The sequence below is a fragment of the Callospermophilus lateralis genome, chromosome 3 (assembly GCF_048772815.1).
Source record: "Callospermophilus lateralis isolate mCalLat2 chromosome 3, mCalLat2.hap1, whole genome shotgun sequence".
In the NCBI taxonomy this organism is placed as follows: domain Eukaryota; kingdom Metazoa; phylum Chordata; class Mammalia; order Rodentia; family Sciuridae; genus Callospermophilus; species Callospermophilus lateralis.
Window position 1 is genome coordinate 154,417,880 of NC_135307.1, and position 21,815 is coordinate 154,439,694.

Sequence of the window (21,815 nt, forward strand, 5' to 3'; positions counted from 1 at the left end):
CACCAATTCTTGGGTAAATATGGTAGTTCCTTAGTTAGCCTACCAATGTACTAACTTATCCAATAATAAGCCTACAAACACAAAATGCAAAACTTTTCCAAAAATAAGCCTACAAACATAAAATGCAAAAGAGTATCATTTCTACCTCTAGGAACAAAGTTTCTGGTGTAAAAATTTGTGATGTAAAACCTCTTTGATGAGATATATTATTGCTAGAAAAAAATTCATTTGGCTTGGTTCTCCAATGGATCAAATTTCCCAATGGCAGAAACCATAGTAACATGTATTTTGTACTTACACATGCTCTTAATAAATAAATCCTGAACATCTGAGTCAGACTATCAATTAAACTTTTTGTTGTAAGTGTATACTGAATAATAAGAAGCAATTTCTTTTTTAAAGTGGTACTGGGAAAAAAAAAATAAAGTGGTACTGGAAATTAAATCCAGGGGTGTTCTACCACTGAGTTACATCCCCAGCCCTTTTATTTATTTATATATTTATTTATTTCTCAGACAGGTAGGATCTTACTAAGTTGCCTAGACTGGTCTCAAATTTGGATCCTCCTGCCTCAGTCTTCTGAGTAGCTGTATCCAGCAAGAGGCAACGTATTAAAAAATATAAGGGTGCTCTGAAACAGAACATACGCCCTCATAGAAAAGAATTCTTACTTAGTTTTCCACTGTTGTCAGGAGGTTGAGGTTAAAGGTGACCAGCATCACAGTGTAACTGAAAGTTCTGAGGGTGGCGTGGGGGGATTGGAAGGCAAGCTGTATAGAGTGTTCTGCCCCATTTGTAATACGTAACACTACTATGTGATACATGTAGAAGGTGAGATTTATCTTAGGTTGTTTACTTAGGTTCCTTCTCCACCTAAAAGAGATTTGATTCTATTGATGCTATTTTTTTTTTAAATCACAGAATCAGTTTTCAACACAGTAGATAGAAAACTTGGATGAAATAAATCAACAGTATAAAGTATACATTAGTCTTTATGAGTTCAATATTGTAAGTGCACAAAATATAAACATTGTGTTCCTGTCTTACATTAGAGACTCCAATAGCTAGATATTTATATTCCTAAGAGGAAATATGACTTAGAATGACATGACAAAACCTTACTAGCTTATTTAATCATATGATAAAAAATGACAAGTATATGAGGATAAAGTAATTAATTTAGTCTCTAAATCTTTAAAACTTTTAGTTTCTAAAGCTGAATACCTAGTAAGTTTACCCATTTGTCACTTTTTATCATAACAAAACTTCAAAATGGATTTATTTTTAAAAGGCCTGAAGATAGAAAGTGGGTAAAATAACTTATGCACTAACCAGGGATTGTTTGGATATAATTATAAATTGCCAATCACCACAATTAAATAATACTTAGATTAAAAGTTATTTTGTTAAAAAAAAGGAAAGAAGAAAGAAAATCAGATATTATCTAACGAACTAATTATGAAACTTAAGAAATTACACATTTGTGGCTGAATATTCAACAAAACATTCCCAGTGGAATGCTCTCTAAAAATATCTATAATTAATACAGAACAGTTTTTTTTTTTTTTTTAAAAAAAAAGGCTTACTGTCTTGGTGAGTTAGCAGAGAATTCCTCTTCTGAATCAGGAAAGCTTAGGGTTTGCCAAACACGATTATTTTTTTCAGTGGAGAGGGCATCTCTTTCTTGCTCAGGGTGGATTAATTTTAAGGCCTCTGTTCCATTTTCTCCCTCTATCTTGTCACTTGGATTTGGTTGTGGTTCTGGACTATTTAAAATCAGATCATCTTCACTTATAGAGACTGTGAGGTCATTGCTACTGCATAAACTTTCCTTCTCCTGTTCTTCCTGCATTTTTTGTAACTGTGGGTCCCCATGGGCAAGATGATCTGTAAAAGAGGATATGAACAGATTATTGATCAAGAACTTCCTGGAGAATCAAGGTAACATGGAACAGAATTATTCATCAGTTAAAAATATGCAGAAAAACCCACAACTAATGATAGTATTTAAAAACTCAAAAATATTTTTATCTTATTTTTTATTTTATTTAAAAATTTGTTATTTTTGTGCTGGGTTTGAGCAAATCCAGGGCCTCATGTATGCTAAACATGTGCTCTACCAATGAGCTACATCCTCCACCCTCAAAAAATATTTTAAAATATTTTTTAAAAATCACAGTGAGTTTAAAATATCAGTGAACTAACTGTAAAAAACCATTTACATGTACACATTTATGAATTCATTAAAATGGAATTCATTCACATAATAATCACTATTTGGGTTTCTGGCAAAGAAAAAAAATAAGAGTATATTTTATCCTTATGTAAGATCACTAATACCCAGAAAAATGAAACACTAACAAAAATCTGCAAACTCAGTCAGCCTCTCACCCCACCTGAGAAACCTTCCCAAGCAGAATGCTTCTCTTGAGACCACTTATTTTCAGATGCACAGTGTTCTGAAACTGATATCGCAGAGACAGGCGGGCTGGCTTTTTCTTCCTCAACTTCAATATGTTCTCGTGTCAGTATTTCTCCCTCTGATCCCTCTGATCTGCTGGAACTGTCACACTTTAAATCAGTGGTCCTGTTCTCTGGACTTAATCTTTTCTGTAACGAGGAATGAAGTTCAGCAGACTTTTTGCCTTCTGATAAATTACTCTTGCTATGATGTATGTTGCTTCCTATCTCCAAGCAATGAGTTTGTTCCTCCTCAGACAATACACTGGCTGTGACTGGCGTTTTCTCACCAATCTGAAGAGATGTCTTTCCATCTATTCTGTCAGACTTATTTAAGCACTCTGTGTCACTATTAGTTTGTACTACACAGCTGTCTGTCACATTGCTTCTCTGGGCTGTCTGTTGGTGTGAATGTGGGTCAGGAATTGAAAAGTTCTTTGTGGGTTGGGGAGATTTCTGCTCTATACTGAAAGCTCCAAGGCTTGAGACGGCTGACATTTGGCGGCCCATAAACATTGTTGCTGGTTGATACAATCCTTTTGACACAGTTGTCCCCAAGTTAATTCTTGCCTGTACTGCAACCTGCAATGAGATGTGAGTTAAACATTATGTGTAACAATCAGGTTTTTTTTTTTTTCAATCAGATTGTTTTTAAAAATGAAAGAAACATGACCATGGAAATCAGCACTTACCATAATTTATAAAACTTGTTCCTCTCCACGTAATGATGAACAAAAACAGTACAGTCCACGCTATTTAATTTTAATAATAATGTGATCCACAAAGCAACTAATGCCAAGAAACTATGAATTTTTTTTTGAAAAAAAAAAGAAATGTATGTACTTAATATAATTAAACTGCATGCTTAAAATTAAATTAAAATAGTAAATTTTATGATATGTATAGATTTTACAATTTAAAAAAAAACAAAAAAAGCTATGAGTTTTAAAAGCACTCCATGGAGACACTCAGATTCAATGGAGCTACTTGATCAAAGTAACTTGACCAAAGGAAAAAAACAGTAAGGGAATGGGTAAACAAAAAACTATTGGAGGTTTCAAAGTTCTATTTCTAGTATTATAAGTAATATAAAAATTTCTTGGGCTGGGGATGTGGCTCAAGCTGTAGCGAGCTCGCCTGGCATGCACGGGGCTCTGGGTTTGATCCTCAGCACCACATAAAAATAAAATAAAGATGTTGTGTTCACTGAAAACTGAAAAATAAATACTAAAAATTCTCTCTCTCTCTAAAAAAAATTTCTAATAATAATCTTAAGGATAGAATTAAAATATATTGTATCATGTACAAAATATTCATAATTTATAGTCCAACTGTAAACAATATCTATTTTTCCTGACCATCTTCAAGTAATTTTACAGAAATTTCAAGCAATTTCCACTTATTGGCATGTGTATAGGAAGAACGAGCATAATCTCTTACAGAGATATAGAGAGAGAGAGCAAGGAGACACTGAAGCAACTAGTTTGTTGGCTTCATCAAGGATGCACAGAGGGAAGAGGAACTAGAGGTAACAAGCATGAAGACTTCAGAAAGTTAAGTGCTCTTCTTCAAAAGGAACCAAAACACTTCCACACATATAAGAACATTTATTTCACAGAGGCAAATAGAGTATATAGGGAGATGTATTTGCACCCCTCTGCAGATGAAAACACCAAGGTAGTCAACTATTAAGAGAGAAAATGTCGTACCCACAGCTGAAACAATCCAGATCTTGCTTCTCTTCAAATACACTGTCTTTTATGTGCAAAAGTAAAAGAAATAACTTTGATGTGAACCAACCAATGACAGTGATATCAGAAAGTGGTAGAATCAGGACCTCTAAAATTTCTCTTCTCCACAAAAGAGATGATAATACTGGGAAAAATTTTTCAGAATGACATTTCAGAACTCTGGAAAATAACCAGGCTTGCAGCAACCTGGGGGTGCATTTAAGAAAAACAGCTGTATCTTGATAAGAACAGAGAACTTTATGGTATGTTAACTTATCTTATTCCCATTCCTTCCCCAGAGGTCTGCAGTAAACTTCAAAACTTGTACTCACAATGAAAACCAGCAGCAACGTTAGAGAAGATTATGCTAAGTGAAGTTAGCCAATCCCCAAAAAACAAATGCCAAATGTTTTCTCTGATATAAGGGGGGTGACTCAAAGTGGGGTAGAGAGGAAGAGCATGGGAGGAAGATTATTTCTAAATAGGGAAGAGAGGTGGGAGGGAAAGGGATTAGCAAGGATGGTGGAATGTGAAGGTCAACATTATACAAAATACATGTATGAAGATTTGAATTTGGTGTCAACATACCTTATATACAAACAGAGATATGAAAAATTGTGGTATATATGTGTATTCAGAATTATAATGCCAAAAAAAGAGTTCATGTATAATGGCATAATTTGGTGTGAACATACTTTATATACAGAGTTACGAAAAATTGTGCTGTATATGGGTGGTAATGAATGTAATGCATTCCACTATTGTCATGTATTTAAAAAAAATTTTTAAAGGAAAAGCCAGTGAAAGAGCTGCCATGTGGAGGTCTGAAAAGCTCCAACCTATTTCTGGGAATCTAGATGGCTACTTACATGCTCAGGGACGTGTTTATGCTCAGGAAACATTTCAAGAAGTTCCTAAACTTTCACCTCTGGCTTGCCTTGAAGCACTGTACAAGCAGGAAGTAAAGACTAAGGTATGGCTGCAAACTACCTGGATGAGTGTAAAAAATATGCCTCAACACACATCAGGGCCTGTTGGCAAAGACAATGAGAATTCTAGTTCCAAGTATTAAAGAAAGTTATGTCTAGTCATTACCTGCCCTCACTAAGTAAACTAAACAGAAACGTCAGAGAACAGACATGAAAAATAATACAGATTTTTACATATCAGTTCAAAAAGTCACTTAAACAAAAAACACAAAAACAATTCTGGGAAGGGGAAAATTGTCACATTTTTTAATTTGAAATGTTTGTTTCAATAAAAAAGCAGGAAAAATGAAAAGAAACAAGAAACTACGGGTCTTACATGGAGGAAAAAAAAAAACAGTCATTAGAAACCATTCCTCAGGAAGCCTAAGTATGGTATTAAACTTACTAAAGGCATTAAAAGTTATATTATATATGTTCAGGGAACTAAAGGAAATAAGGTCTAAATAACTAACATAAAGTATGAAAATAATGTACAAATAGAGATTATCAATTAAAGAAATATCAATAGGTCCTGAGGGTAGCACAGTGTTAAGGGTGCTTGCCTAGTATACACAAGACCTAGGTTCCATCTCCAGCACGCACACAAATACACAAAAAAATTAATACAAGAAACCTAAGTTATAAAAAATAGAAATGAATATAAATGTGGAATTTATGCAGTTAAAAAGTATAATTGCTAGAATTAAAAATTAACTACAGGGCCTCAGCAGCAGATTTGACTAGACAGAAGAAAGAATCAGCAATACTGAGTTTCTATGGTCTGAGGAAAAGAAAGAGAAATGAACAGAAAACAAAGAAAAATGAATAGAGCCTCAAGAGACCTGTGAGACACATAAGCATACAATTAAAAGTCTCAGAAAGAAAAGGAAAAAAAGAGTTCTGAAAAAATAATGAAAGAAAACTTTCTAAATTAGATTAAAGATAAGCTACACATGAAAGAAGCTAAATAGAGTCAAAGTGTGAGAAACCCATAAAGATTCACATCTAGACACATCATAATCCAATGACTGAAAGACAAAGAATCTTTTGGTGTATATATGATGCTGATGATGCAACCCAGAGCCTTGTATATGCTAGAAAAGTGCTCTATTACTGATCTATACCCAACCCTCAAAGAGAGAATCTTGGAAGCAAATATAGAGAAGTGATGCTGTCACATCCAAGGATTCCTCAATAAGGACAAAAGCTGATTTCTCATTAGAAACTATGGAGGGCCGGGTGCAGTGATGCATGCCTGTAAACCCAGAAGCTTGGGAGGCTGAGACAGGAGGATTGTGAGTTCAAAGCCAGCCTCAGCAACAGTGCGGAGCTAAACAACTCAGTGAGACCTTGTCTCTAAATAAAATACAAAATAGGGCTGGGGGATGTGGCTCAGTGATTGAATGCCCCTGAGTTCAATCCCCAGTAACACCCACCCCCCAAAAAGAAACCATGGAGGTCAGCTGGCACATTCAAAGTACTGAAAGTAAAAGACTGTCAATCAAGAATTCTATACCGGCTAACAATTTCCTTCAAAACTGAAGGAGAAATTAAGGTAGTCCTAGATAAACAAAGACAGACTCTGTTACTACCATACCTGCCATGGAAATACTATAAAAAACACTTCAGGCTTAAATAAAAGAACACTCAAGAGTAAATCTACATTAAGAAATAAAGAATACTAGTAAAGGAACTGGTAAATACAAAAGGTAATGAGATATATATATTGTTGTTTTACAACTTTTTTCTCCTATATAAAGACATCTTTGTAAAACAATAATTATAAATCTGTATTAATATCCAACATATAAGGGGCTGGGTTGTAACTCTATGGTAATGCACTTGCCTAGCACAGGTGGGGCACTGGGTTCAATTCTCAGCACCACATATAAATAAATAAATAATAAATGTCCATCAACAACTAAAAACAATTTTTAAAAAATATGTAACATGTAAGATACAAAGCTATAGCTTGTATTATAATAATATGACAAAGAAGTAAAGAGAGAATGGAGTTATATAGATGCAAAGTTTTTACATACTCCTGAAATTAAGTTGGTATTAATACAAACTAGATTATTATAAATGTTATCTTAGTACATTTTCTACTGCAATAACAAAATACCTAAGGCTGTCTACTTTATAAAGAAAAGAGTTTTGTTTATATCAAAGTTCTGGAAACTCAAGAGAATGGTGTTACCATATGGTTGGCTCTTGTGAAGACTGGCTACATTACATGGTAAATGACATCACTGTGAAAGCATGTGTAAGGGGCAGAAATCACATGGTGAGTCAAGAAATATTCACAAGTTATGCTTGCTTTTATAAATAACTATTCTTACAGGAATTAACCAGGGTTCAACAACAATGACAATCTTTTCCAGGGGCAGCACCCTCTAACTTTCCACTAACCTAGCTTTCCACTAGGTCCCACCTCTTAAAGGTTTCATCACTTAAATATCACAATGCTAAAGACCAATCTTCCAGCAAATGAACTTTTGGGGAACACACTCAAATATATCCAAACTATAAAAGACGCTAACTGAAATACCAGGGCACTAATAGGAAAATAAATGACAAGAAAATTAAAATGGCGCATTAGAATATTCTGTTTAACACAAAAGGAAGTAATATTGGAGAAATAAAGGAATAAAATAGGTAAATACCAGTAATTCTATTAAATGTAAATGTATTGAACACTTCAATTGAGGCCAGAGACTAAAAGAATGTACTTTAAAAGAACATGACTGTTCTTTTAAACAATGCATATATACTTTTCAGAAATAAAAAAGATTACAAGGAAAATCTTGAAAAGATGTATGCTAACATATTAGACCACCTTGACAAATTAGATAAAAATCTTACAAAGTTACTATCAAAACTGACTCAAGAAATAGAAAATCTGAATAGACCCATAAGAAGTTAAGCAACTTAATTACTGATAAAAAACTTTCCACAAAGAAAGTCCAGGACTAAAGGGGTTCACTGATGAATTCTACCCATACTTAAAGAATTAAAATAAATCCTTCACGAACTCTTCCAAAAATAGAGAGAAAAAAACATTTCTTGCCCAGTTTATCATGCTGGTTTTTGACACCCAACTCAAAGATGTCACAAGAAAACTGCAGGGCCCTATTTCTTATGCATAGAGATAAAAAGTTCTTAATGAAATAAAGCAAACTAAATCAAGCAACATATAAATAGGATTGCACATTATTACTAAATAGGAGTTTTACCCAGGAATGCAATCTTTATTCAACATACAAAAATCAATAAACTCCACAATGCATATATACTTCAAAAACAACATGCTATACATGGCAAACACATACAATTTTACCTGTCAATGTAAAAAATAAAATAATAAAATAAATCTGGTGGCAAAATAGGAAAAATACTCTCAGATTTTAAAAAAATCAATTAAAGAACTATATCTTATTAATTGGATAAAGAGAATAAATATGATTATCTCTATACACACAGAAAAAGCATTTAACACAATCTAACACAAATTCACGATGAATATTCCTCAACAAACTAGAAATAGAAGGGAATACCCCCAACCTGATAAAATGCATCTATGAAAAAAACCACAGTCACAGTGAATAGTAAAAGATGGAAAGCATTCCCCTCAAGATCAGAATTGACACAAGAATACCCCTTTTATCACTTTCACTTAATGATGTGCTACAGGTCCTAGCAAGAGCAGGAAGGCAAGGGGGGAAAAAGAAATAGAAGAAGAAGGGGGAAAACGAAGTAGAAGAAGGAAGAGGAAGAGGAGGAGGAGAAGGAGGAAGAAGAGGAGGAGAAGGAGGAAGAGAGAAGGAGGAAGAGGAGGAAGAGGAGAAGGAGGAAGAGGAGGAGGAGGAGAAGGAGGAGGAGAGGAGGAGGAGGAGGAGGAGGAGAGAAGGAGGAAGAGGAGGAGGAGAAGGAGGAAGAGGAGGAGGAGAAGGAGGAAGAGGAGGAGAAGGAAGAAGAGGAGGAGGAGGAGAAAGAGAAGGAAGAGGAGAAGGAGGAAGAGGAGGAGGAGAAAGAGAAGAGAAGGAGGAAGAGGAGGAGGAGGAGGAGAAGGAGGAAGAGGAGGAAGAGAAGGAGAAAAAGGAGGAAGAGGAGAAGGAAGAAGAGGAGGAGGAGAAGGAAGAAGAAGAGGAGGAGGAGAAGGAGGAGAAGGAGGAAGAAGAAGAGAAGGAGGAAGAAGAGGAAGAGGAGGAAGAAGAGGAGAAGGAGGAAGAGGAAGAGGAGAAGGAGGGAGAAGAGGAGGAGGAGGAGGAAGAGAAGGAGGAAGAGGAAGAGAAGGAGGAGGAGGAAGAGGAGGAGGAGGAGGAGAAGGAGGAGGAACAGAAGGAAGAAGAGAAGGAGAAGGAGGAAGAGGAGGAAGAGAAGGAGAAGAGGAAGAGATGGAGGAGAAGGAGAGGCAGAGGGAGAGGAGGAGAAGGAGGAAGAGGAGGAGGAGGAGAGAAGGAGGAAGAGGAGGAGGAGGATAAGGAGGAAGAGGAGGAGGAGGAGGAGAAGGAGGAGGAGGAGGAAGAGGAGGAGGAGGAAGAGGAGGAAGAGAAGGATGAAGAGGAGGAGGAAGGAGGAAGAGGAGAAGGAGGAAGAAGAGGAGGAGGGGGGAGGAAGAAGAGGAGGAGGAAGAAGGAGGAGGAGAAAGAGGAAGAAGAGGAGGAGGGGGGAGGAAGAAGAGGAGGAGGAAGAAGGAGGAGGAGAAAGAGGAAGAGGAGAGGAGGAGAAAGAGAAGGAAGAGGAGAAGGAGGAAGAAGAGGAGGAGGAGGAGGAGAAAGAGAAGGAAGAGGAGAAGGAGGAAGAGGAGGAGGAGAAGAAGGAGGAAGAGGAGAGGAGAAGGAGGAGGAGAAAGAGAAGGAAGAGAAGGAGGAAGAGGAGGAAGAGAAGGAGGAAGAGGAGGAAGAGAAGGAGGAAGAAGAGGAGGAGGAGAAGGAGGAAGAGGAGGAAGAGAAGGAGGAAGAGGAGGAAGAGGAGGAAGAAGGAGGCAAAAGGCATCTTCAAATAAACTACCTTTATTTGAAGATGACATGATCTTGTATAAAGAAAATTCTCAGGAATACACATACACACACACACACACATACATACAACTATTAGAAGTAAAAACGTGTTCAGCAAGGTTATAGAATACAAGATCAACATATAAATACCAACATACAAGTAGAAATAATTTTTTTTTACATTATCAATAAAGAATCTGTAATGGAAATCAGAAAACAATTTTGTTAACAATAGCATCAAAGAGAATAAAATGCACTGGAATGAATTTAACAAAGAAGTTCAAGATTTGTATAGTGAAAACTACAAAACAGTGATGAAAGAAATTAAAAACCTAAACAAGTAGAAAGAATTGTCCTCTTAACAATATTTTGTTAAGACGACAATACTCCCCCAAATTGATTTACAGATTCAAAATCCTAGCTGGCATTTTTACAGAAACTGACAAGCTGATACTAATATTCATATGGAAATACAATGAATACGGAATACTCAAAACAATATTCCAAAAAAGAAAAAGGTTGTAGTACTCCCATTTTCCAATTTGAAAACTCACTACAAAATTTACTTATTAGAGTAATTCTATACTATGTGGTACTGGATAAAAACAGACAGTGGAATAGAATTGATTGTTTAGAAATAAATGTGTTGGGCTGGGGCTATGGCTCAACAGTAGAGTACTCACCTAGCACATGCAAGGCCCTGGGTTCGATCCTCAGCACCATATAAAAATAAATAAATAAAGGCATGTGTCCATCTACAACTAAATAATAAATAAATAGATTTTTTAAAATAAATAAATAAATGTGTCTATAGTGAACTGGTTTTTGATAAGAAGTCAAGATAACACAAGGGGGAAAAGAAAAGTCTTTTGAACAAATAGTGTAAGGACAGTCACATACTAAAGAAAAAACTTTTATCCCTCCTTTCCACCACATATAAATTTACTAAAAATGTAAATTCTACATTATCTTCAGCAACTATTTAAAACTTTATTTAAAAATCTATGAGAAAATTGAAAAATTAACTGCTAATACTTTTGTACTGGCTCAACACTATAAAATATAAGCCAGGCTTTGTAGGCTAACAGTTTTCCCATTTGCTGAGATCAAGTCTTAAGGTAGGTGTCTTTTCTTTTTAAAATAGTCTAATATGTTATTTTCTTAACAAGAAGAAATAAGGTACTCTTTAATCTTAAATTCTGAGCCTTATCATGTATCTTCTCAGAGCAGTCTGAAACTGAAAAGAGAATGCCATGTTTACATCATTGTTGACATTGTAATAGTATTAGGAATTCAAAAGATTTTGAAAGAAATGTTATTAAGAAGGCACATATATCAGTATTTAAGGGTCTGACTATCTTTTCCATGCCCTCATTACTTTTGATTGCTGAATGTTAATGCTACATCTATAATCCAAGATGTTAGGTCAGTTCTTTCTTTTCCTATCATAATTATCCATCTTCAATCTCTTAAAAAATGTTGTATGCCTGTAATCCCAGTGGTTTGGGAGGCTGAGGCAGGAGGATTCTGAGTTCAAAGCCAGACTCAGCAAAAGCAAGGCACTAAGCAACTCAGTCAGACATTGTCTCTAAATAAAATATAAAATAGGGCTAGGGATGTGGCTCAGTGGTCGAGTAACCCTGAATTCGTCTCTGGTACACACCCCCCAAAATGTTGGAAGTTGGGGAAAATAAAAGCAAAGCAAACAAGGAGATATTAGCAAGTTTAGAATTGATATAATGATGTCTTATTATGAATGTTATTATTCAATATTCCAAGTAGGTAGATCATCATTATTTCACTTCGAAACAATATATTTGCTATAGTTCATGTTTTACAAAATGCTAAGAAAATTTAAATTTTGTCTTAATATTTGTTTCTTCAGGCAAGTTAAGTAGAAATGGAGCTATTAGACAAAATTTTCAGTTTTTCACATAGTACAAGTTATCACTCTTAATAAGTGTAAGCAAGTCTTTAAGTCAAATTGGTAAATTTTTGTTTTTGCTTAATTCCTTAATAATAACTAACATGCCACAGTATCAAAGGAAATATTTTACTTTACCATTGTTAAGAACTGAATTGTGACCTCCCTCTCCCATTCACATGCTGAAGTTCTCACCAATGTGACTATTTGGTCCTAAGGATGTAATTCATGTTAAATGAGATAATAAAGGTGGGATTTTAATCCAAAAGGATCAATGTCCTTATTAAAAATGTCAGAGACACCATCAGATTGTGTTCTCTTTGTGTGTATGTGTGCACACAGAGAACAGACCATGTGTGAACAATAGAGGAAAACACCGTCTGTAAATCAAGGAGAGAGAATTCACCAGAAACCAACCCTACTAGCACCTCAATCTTGGACTTGTAGCCTCTAAAACTGTGAAAAATAAATTTCTGTTGTTTTGACTACACAGTTTGTGGTATACTGTCATGGCAGCACTAACAAACTATTTTATTAATATTAATAAGTTATAGAAATAAGGCTCAATTTAAAGGTATGTAAAGAACAAGTTCTAGGTGCTGGGGTTGTGGTTCGGCAGTAGACTGCTCGCCTAGCATTTGTGAAGCGCTGGGTTTGAGCCTCAGCATCACATAAAAAGTAAATAAATAAAGGTATTGTGTCCAACTACAAATAAAAAAATTAAATTAGAAAAAAAAAGAACAAGTTCTATTATTTATCTCTCCACTCCTCTCCATGAGGTAATTAAGCCAAAACACTTACTATATTATCCTTCATGTTTTTCTTCAAACTCACATAAACCTAATTCCCCAGATAAGGGTTTGGGCATTTGTGCAAAAGAGAGAGCATGCACAACTATTCACAGCCCTCTTCAATTTGCTTTTCTCTCTTAGCAATATACCCTGGACACCTGCCCTGCCTTGATCAAGAGGAATACACTTGGTTCTGTTTAATATGTGCAAAGTACCGGAACATGAGGATGTACCATCCCCTCCCTCAGCTCAGTCAATTCTATGTCTGGTCTTTCAGATTGTTTACACGTTTTTTTGTTTTGTTCCTGAGGGACTGGGGATTGAACTCAGGTGCACAAGACCACTGAGCCACATCCCCAGCCCTTTTTATTTTTTATTTAGAGCAGGGTCTCGCTGAGTTGCTTAGGGTTGTTATTAAGTTGCTGAGGCTGGCTTTGAACTCTCAATCATCTTGCCTCAGCCTCCCGAGCCGCTGGGATTACAGGCGTGCACAGCTGTTTCCATTTTTCTAAGACTATGGATAATGCTAGAACAGACAAAGGATATTTCATCATTTTGAACTAAAGTTCTTATTCCTAAGGAATAGATGATCAAAAGCAGAACTACTAGGACAAAATATGTGTATATTAATTATGATGGTCATTGTTAGATTACTCTCCCAAAATTTCTAGGCAGTAACACTTATTTTTAGATTTCAGATATTTTAGAAAATATCTCTTTCTAAAAATATAGTGAAAAATATAAGCAAATGATATTTGGAAAGTTTTCTGAAGAATAAGAAATCAATATTTGTTCTCCTGTAGAACTTCTCTAATCCCCTGCACTATCAAAAGAAACAGTGTTTTCCACAAAATGCATTTTCCTCTTGCTAAATTGACCTACATTTCTTTTCACTTTCTCATTCACTTCTTCTCCTTTTCTGTCACTCCATATCATGTACTTATATCTGTGAATACAATTTTCTCACTTGTGAGAGCCTCTTTCATTTAACAAACAAGTCGCATGTATTTTAACATTAAGGAGAGCAAAAGAAGATAGTTGCCTAGCCAAATGCTCCTTCAAAGCTGTTTTAAAAATATCTGTTTCTCTTTCTTTTAATATTTATTTTTTGTTGGACACAATATCATCTTTTATTCATTTATTTTTTATTTGGTGCTGGGGATTGAACCCGGGATCTTGAACGTGGTGGGTAAGCACTCTACTGCTGAGCCACAACCCCATCCCTCTTTCATTTTTGACTATGACAGAAAACAAATTCTTTCAAGAAATGCCCTCTTCCACTATTTTCCAAAGTAAATGACTTCATCCAGTAACTGAAAAGTAGGTCAATTTTTTTGGGGTGGGGGGCAAGAAGCATTTATTTTTATTTATTTATTTATTTATTTATTTATTTATTTATTTATTTTTGCAGTGCTGGGGCTTAAACCCAGGACCATGCATATGCCAGGCAAGCACCACATGACATTCCCCAGAGCCAACAAATTTATTAATTAAGGCCACAGACCCCCCAAAAAATTTTCTTCTAAAAGACCAAAAAAAATAGAAAACAAATTTAAACAAACAACAACAAAAGATTCCAGACCAGTCTGCTGGAATCTGATTCCTAACTCTACCTCTTACTAATTGTGTGACTCGGAGACAAGTTGCTTAATTTATTTGAGTACCTATTTCCTAATCTGTAAAATGAGTATTAAAATAGTATATATTTTGTAAGGTTGTTATAATGGATGTGTATATATATATATAAATGTTTCCTAGAACAGTACATAAAATAAAGACAGACTAATATAAATATTAGCTGTTGATTTGAGCCATATTCCCCATCAGCTACTTCAAAGGTATCCCCAAAAGGAATCAAAGAAAGAAGAGTCCAAACTTCATCTATCGTTCAGCTCCACATGAAATAGGGCACAAACCTCATTCAAAGAGAACAGTTCTCAGTTCTTCATCCTTTCATGATGGTAGGCCCTGCCCTGCAACAGCTCACATCTAGAGAATTGTGAGAAGAGCACTTTCTACCCTCTCCTAGAAAAAAGGTCTGTGCATCTAGTTTTAAGGCATCTAGTTTTGAGGAACTAAGTGTGTAATTCAGTATAGTTTTTCATTGTTTTATGAACCAAAACATATAAATAAAATGCTATTAATGTAGAAGACATCCACTGAATACAAAAAGAAAACCTTTCTACTTGTTATGACTCAGAGTCAAATACAGTCATAACTTTGAGGGTCAAGGGTTGAAGGCAGCAGCTTGGAACTCCATTTGGGAGCTTTTGTATTATTTAAAATTGAGCAGTGATTCAAGGAGGCTGTTTCTGAGAGCAGCACTATGGTTTGGTAAGGTAAGAAATTGGCCTTGCATAGATAACTCTAATAATTCAACTCTACTTCCTCCACTCATTGTTCTTTCCCACAGTAGGTATGAGAAAGACTGGCCCATATCCTTAGTCCCTCATCATCCTAATACATACACAGTGTCCTGCAAACACCTGTGTCTCTTGTCCTGAGTGCTTTTGTCAGCAGCCATGCAGCAGCTGGTAGTGCAGCCAGATGCATCACTCAGTGGCTGGAGTTAGAAGGGAAATACCTTTCTTGCCTTCCTCATGGATAGGATACTTCTGGAGCACGTGCTATACAGTATTCCAGGGTTCCCTGTGGATCTGAGTGTCACAGGCTCACAATGGTGATCTACTCAATTACACACTCCCATTGGCTTCTTTCTCTTCCCTCTGTCAACATTCCTCCCTCCTCCATTGTATGTACTTCCTGGGACTACCTACTAAATAAACTGCACTCAAATTCTTATCTTGGGATATGCTTCCAGGGAATTCCAACCTCAGTCATTTGCTTTTCAATGGGGATGCTGCAGGATAGTTTTAGGACACTTTATATAAAGGTGTCTGTTCCTCTACCCATAGGCAACGGGCCTTGCCCTACAGTGGCTGCCCTGGTCTTATATATACTGCTCAGATTCTGAGAGAAGCAGTCTTGACCCATTAGGAATGAAAGAATGCTTCTTGCCATCTAACACTGGGGTGTCACCTTCTGTCTGATGCCTCTCCTATAGTAGGGCTATTCCTGGTTACAGCTCAGTCACCTCTGCTGACAAGTTAAAATTCATGGCTAAAGCTACTTCATGACTCATCCCTGCACAGAAGGCATATATCTGTTTTTGATGACTATTCAGGCTTTCTCTCTTCAAGTTCTTCTTCAGTTGAGCTGAAAGTATTTCTTCTGCTTGGACAAGGTTGGATGCTCCTTTCTGGGCAGTTTAGAAATGGGCACTCTGCTTGCCATGGTTGACCTGATTCAACTGGAATCTTACAGCACCAAGGGAGACCATTTCATTTCCTCCTGTGGTTAGGTTAAATAGTAGTACCTAGAGCTGGGGCTGTAGCTCAGTGGCAGAGTGTTTGCCTAGCATGTGTGAGGCACTGGGTTTGATCCTCAGCACCACATAAAAATAAAAATAAAATAAAGGCAATCTGTCCATCTACAACTACAATTTAAAAAAAAAAATGTAGTCCCTAAAGTTGTTTTTATCACAATGGGAATTTCTCCTGACTTTGAAAAGCACTGCCTTCATACTACCTTGAAGACATTGTGGCAAGGTGGCTAATAGCACAAGTGTTCTGGATTTGAATTTTGGCTCTGTTTAGCTATGTTCTGGATTTGAATTTTCGCTCTGTTTAGCTATGTAGCCTTGGGCAAGTTAACTAACCTTTCTGAGTCTTATAAAATAGGAATAATAGCATAATAATAATAGAATATTATAAAAATAATAGAATAATAATAATAATAAAATAGGAATAATAATATTTTCAGGATTATTTAAAGGGTTAGAATTGGGGCTGGGTTTGTGGCTTAGTGATAGAGCACTTGTCTCACATACATGAGGCACTAGGTTCAATCCTCAGCATCAGATAAAAATAAATAAATAAAATAAAGATGTGAAAGGGTTAAAAATGATGCACATAAAATGTGAATGTAGCACTTAACACACAGAAAAAGTCACTACCCATTGTAGAAGTAACAACCTACCTAGCCATTCTCCCCATGATCCTTGCAGGTAGGGTTACAACAATGGAGGGGACACTCCCCAAGCAGACTTTAGTCCTATGATGAGATTCCCTGATCTTGCACTGTTCTCCAGCCCTGGCAGAGTATTATCAGTTCATTTCTGTTTCTAATAGAATATATGTCACAGGACAATAGAAAATTTATACTCTCACTCAAAAATGCCATGACTACATACGTTTTGATGTTTTTATATATATATTCTCTAATCACAGCTCATACCAAAACACTCAGAAATCAGAAGAACATGTCGAAGAACATGCCTAGAGATAAACAGAATTAGAGTTTACCCCAAAATAAAAAATAACAATATGTAATAGAGAGGAGGATTATTAAATTATAGCAAAATTTGTGAGAATTCAAATGAGGCCTTGACTTTGTCTTTTCACTATCTACTTTTTAAAGTTTCTAACTAAATTAAGAGTGGACAAAGAGGAATAAAGGGAAGGGAGGAGGCATGGGAATAGGAAAAAGACTGGGATGAATTGGAGATAACTTTCCTATGTTCATATAGGAATACATGACCAGTGTAACTTCACATTCATGTACAACCACAAAGATGGGAAGTTATACTCCATGTCTGTATAATATGTCAAAATATATTCTATTGTCATGTAGAACTAAAAAAACAGCAAATAAACAATTTTTATAAAAGCATGCAAATAAACTTGGGGGATGATGACCAGTTATTCATCCTCTTAAGAGAACATGTGACTCTAAAGAGCAGCCACTGGATGCATGCAAACAATGGATGTCTTACAACAAAACTGAGCTAGAGTTTTACATTTAAAAAATTGACAACCATTACTTGATGATTTTTTCTTGGCATGCAAGTCATTGCTTTTTGCTAAATTTTTAAAACTATCTTTTTATGATTCAGAATCATCACTAATTTGATACAGCCTCCCCTCTTATTAGTGCTTTCCCCTGCAACAACCCCCCCAAATCCAGGCCCTTGGTTAATTCCTCATGTTCACACTGTCCCTGATTTCCTCAGCTCCATACACTCATTCCCCAGGTTCATACTGCTTTATACTGCTAGCCTCATCTTCCTGCAGCTTCAGTCCTATAATGGAACCACTGTACTCACAAGTCTTTCCATAATCTGCCCCAACACACACTCTTACAATGATAATTCTAGGAGTAAATCTCAATTCCTGAGCCTGGGGCATTAGTTCCAGGTACCAAGTCTCAAGATTTATCTGTCCATTATCTCTACAAGCTCTTTAGATTTCAGGCAGACTGGACAACTACCCTCTGGTCTTTCCTATTTCTACTCCTTTATTTAAAACATCTCCTACTCCTAGAGTATCTACACACCTCCACTGATCGTTATTCTACTCATCCTTCAATGCTTGCTCAAGCACCAACTCCTCCACCAAGGCTTGGGTTACTCACTGCAAAAGAAGCAGTCCCACCTTTCTTCATGTTGCTCAAGCCTGTTCCCTGTAATTGTCACTTATCACATACTATCCTGTGCCTTAGAAAGAGTACTGCTTCGTGAGAAAGCACCTTGAGAGCAAGAGTTGTGACATTTATAGAGGGACCTACTGTGGCTTCTCAAACAGAACAGTTGCTCAACAACTATATACTGAATTCAGTCAGTGAGACTATATGTGCACTACGTAAGTCCTTGGAGACCAGAGACACTGGGCTCAGAGGCTAATTCATATGACTACTAAACGAAAAAAAACCTTGGATTTCCAATAAAAATACAACATTACTCATAAAGAATCTGGGAATTAGTGTATAATAAGGATTAACTGTCATGATTTTTTTTGCAATGTATTTACCTTTTAATTGACTGAACATCAATAGAAAATTGAAAAAGGGAAGATATAAGTTTCTCAAAATGTTACCTAATTGATTCTTACAGTCAAATAGTCAAAGATTTAATAATCAAAGATGACAATTTTCAATCAAAAGGGAAAAACTTCATTCTAGTTATTAAACATTTTACAGTGTTGTCAGCACTGTGTCTCTTGTTTCTGTTTAAATATAACTTAAAAGAAGACTCCATAACTTTGTGCAAGGTAGTGCAAATAGAAAAAAAAGTAGCGCAAATAGAAAAAAAGTCTCCCACATTACTTAAGTACCATTGACACTGCCATACTAAGAATGTGTCTATCAGAAATGGCATAGAAAGAACATGCTAGTTTGTAGATTAAAAACATGTCAATTATTTCATGACTGAATGTCAAACAGGAAAACTGGCTGAATGGTTTAGAAGTCTATCACATCATACCACATTTGGCCTACATCTAATGGCATATAAATCATTTATCATTAAAGGCCTTTTTATATAGGTCAAGGTTGCTGGAGCTTGGTGTTTTGTATCTTACAGTTTAAAGAATGCTCTAAATTCTAGGTTTTTTAACTTTTTAATCTATGGGGAAGAAAAACTAAAACTTCCTATAAACTCAGATTAATGCCTGCTAATGCACGGAAGAAAGAAAAACTAAAACCTTCCTCCTACTATAAAAACAAAATAGTGTGGCCTCTGTTTCTTTTCTGATAAGAGTCTTAAATACCAAACAGTTAACTGCATAATAACATTTACTGGCAGCTAGGCAGCCTGCTTAGCAGATATATAAAGCAGGTAAAAGGAGAAAAAGTTAATTTCTTGGCTGAATGATTCCATCGGTAGCTATAGGGCAAACCTGAAAGTCTTTTAGTAAAGTAGCAGTTGATTCTTCTATCAATCTGTAGCACACATACTCTTCCAAGGAAAGCATTAAATATGAAAATCATATCCCGTTATCATCTGTTTCCAGCTTTCAGCCCAGTAAGCTTTTCTTAATGAATGCTGCAGCCTAAGGAACAAGCACGCTGTTGGCTTTTCTGAATAATGGAGTGATGCTACCATTTTTGCTTATTACAATATCGACTGGCTGAGGGGGTTTCACATATAGTCACAAGTGACTACTCTTGCCAGCATGCTCCAAGTTATTACAAGATGTTTTTAGACATTTCATCTAAAAGAGCTTTACTGCTTTTAGTGAAGAAAACATCTATGGTCTTGAACAGAATCATTTATATGGAGATAGGCAGGAGGATTAGAAGCCTGCATTATGGCAGATACATAGCAGAATTTATTTAAGTATTCCTTGCTGGTCTTTTTGTCTATTGCTTAGATATGCAATCTCTTCTTTCCACTTTCTCTGTGAGAAGGTTAAAATGTACAAAATTATATATAAAGGAAAGAATCAAAATACCACATTTTCATTGAAAACATTTCTCAAACTAAGAAAAAGTAGTTACAAAGCATTATTTAGAAAAACACAATTTTACCTACTAACCCTGAGGTTTTCTTGGGAATCTAAATCTTAACCCCAAAGTGATTGCTTTCAGCCAATTTAATTAAGTTAGACATTAAAGCAATAGGAAATAGGTAAAAATCTTTAAATAATCACTTAAAGTTTAACCAAAAAGATGTTTGTTAATAGAAATTTTATCATTTTAATTTGTTACCTTCTGTCTGTCTTCATTTTTCAGTTCACCCTTTATTCCCAGTCTATCTTTTGAGAGTAGCTGCATCTTCTTAAGTTGAGACTCATATTCAATCTAAATATAAACAAATTTGATTTTGTGCTGGATATTATTAACTAGAACTTATTCATATCTTGCAGTCTTAATAACATAAAAGGAATAGTAAATTAGAAAGTAAAAGCTGATGTTATCAAGAAATTCAACTTATCTTGGAAAAACAGACAATTTCAAAAGTAACATATACCAAAAGTTGAATTCAATAAAACGTTACATATATTTTGAAATAAAACAAGGATTGATGGAGTTTCACTTATTAAAATCTATTTAGGGAATAAAACTTTGATATATTTAACAGCTTGATACTTTCATTATATTATCATGTAAATCTAGTTACTTGGTTATGAAAGTAAAACATTTGACATCAAAGATTTTCTTTGAAAAGTTATATTTTAAAGGGGAAAAAAATCAGTCCAACTGATTTTTATCTACATGACATCTACATTATATCATGGTCCTAACAGTCACAGCAATTATGTATATTATTTGCTAGACGTCAACTTAAAGTAGAAATATACTGCAGTCAGTCATCAGTATCTTAAAAATCAAGTTTGCTCTGGTACTAATAACTACATTAAGAATGTATGCATCATTACCACACTGTAATAGATTGAAATGATTAAATCATCAAATGACTTTGCTTAAATGCAAGGCATAGAAAAAGCACCTTGATTCAGTACACTAGTAATTAAAGCCTTTAAAAAGTCACTGCTTGTGTTCCATCACAGATAAGTATCAGAACATTTTCTAAATAAAACAGCTGCTCATTGCAATAAAAACATACATAAAAATAAAGTTAAAAAAGAAACACACCATGAGATAATCAAATTAGAAAGCTATTTCATCAGTTCTCAATCTGAATGGTAAATAGGCCTAAGCTTTGTTTTGACAAACAAAAAATTCACAGGTAATAATGGCCAAAACTGATTTCTTTCCCTCAAAATATTTTAAAAGGTATTATATGCTGCACCCTTTTTAATAATAGGAATTTTTTTCTGTAGCAAAATGTTATTAATATGATGAAGGGCAGTAATAATCTAAATAGATAAAATAGATACCTAATTAAAGTTTTATAAGGCCAGTACAAGTGACAAAATAATAAACCAATAAAAGATAAACAAATAAGGTAATTATAAAAATACAATTTACATTTCTGTATTTTACATCTACTCCTTTAAATTTATAGATGTTTAGTTCTTAATTTTAAGTGCCTTAAACAGTCATACTTTACAGATTCCAAAGGAAAGTATCTTTAAAAAAGGAGGTTAACTAGATTATGATATAAACATCTAATTAGAGATTTTTTAAAAATTATTTTT

General features: G+C 35.2%; 1 protein-coding gene across 2 annotated transcripts in view; it reads right to left on the reverse strand.

The window, feature by feature from the left end:
* Kiz (kizuna centrosomal protein) overlaps positions 1–21,815 on the reverse strand; it is a 113,578-nt gene that overhangs the window by 75,606 nt on the left and 16,157 nt on the right. For both annotated transcript variants that reach the window (XM_076848914.1, XM_076848915.1), the window contains 3 exons: positions 20,422–20,514; positions 2,397–3,042; positions 1,587–1,887 (listed from right to left, as the gene is read on the reverse strand). In XM_076848914.1, the coding sequence (XP_076705029.1) occupies positions 1,587–1,887; positions 2,397–3,042; positions 20,422–20,514 (1,040 nt within the window). The remainder of the gene's footprint in view (positions 1–1,586; positions 1,888–2,396; positions 3,043–20,421; positions 20,515–21,815) is intronic.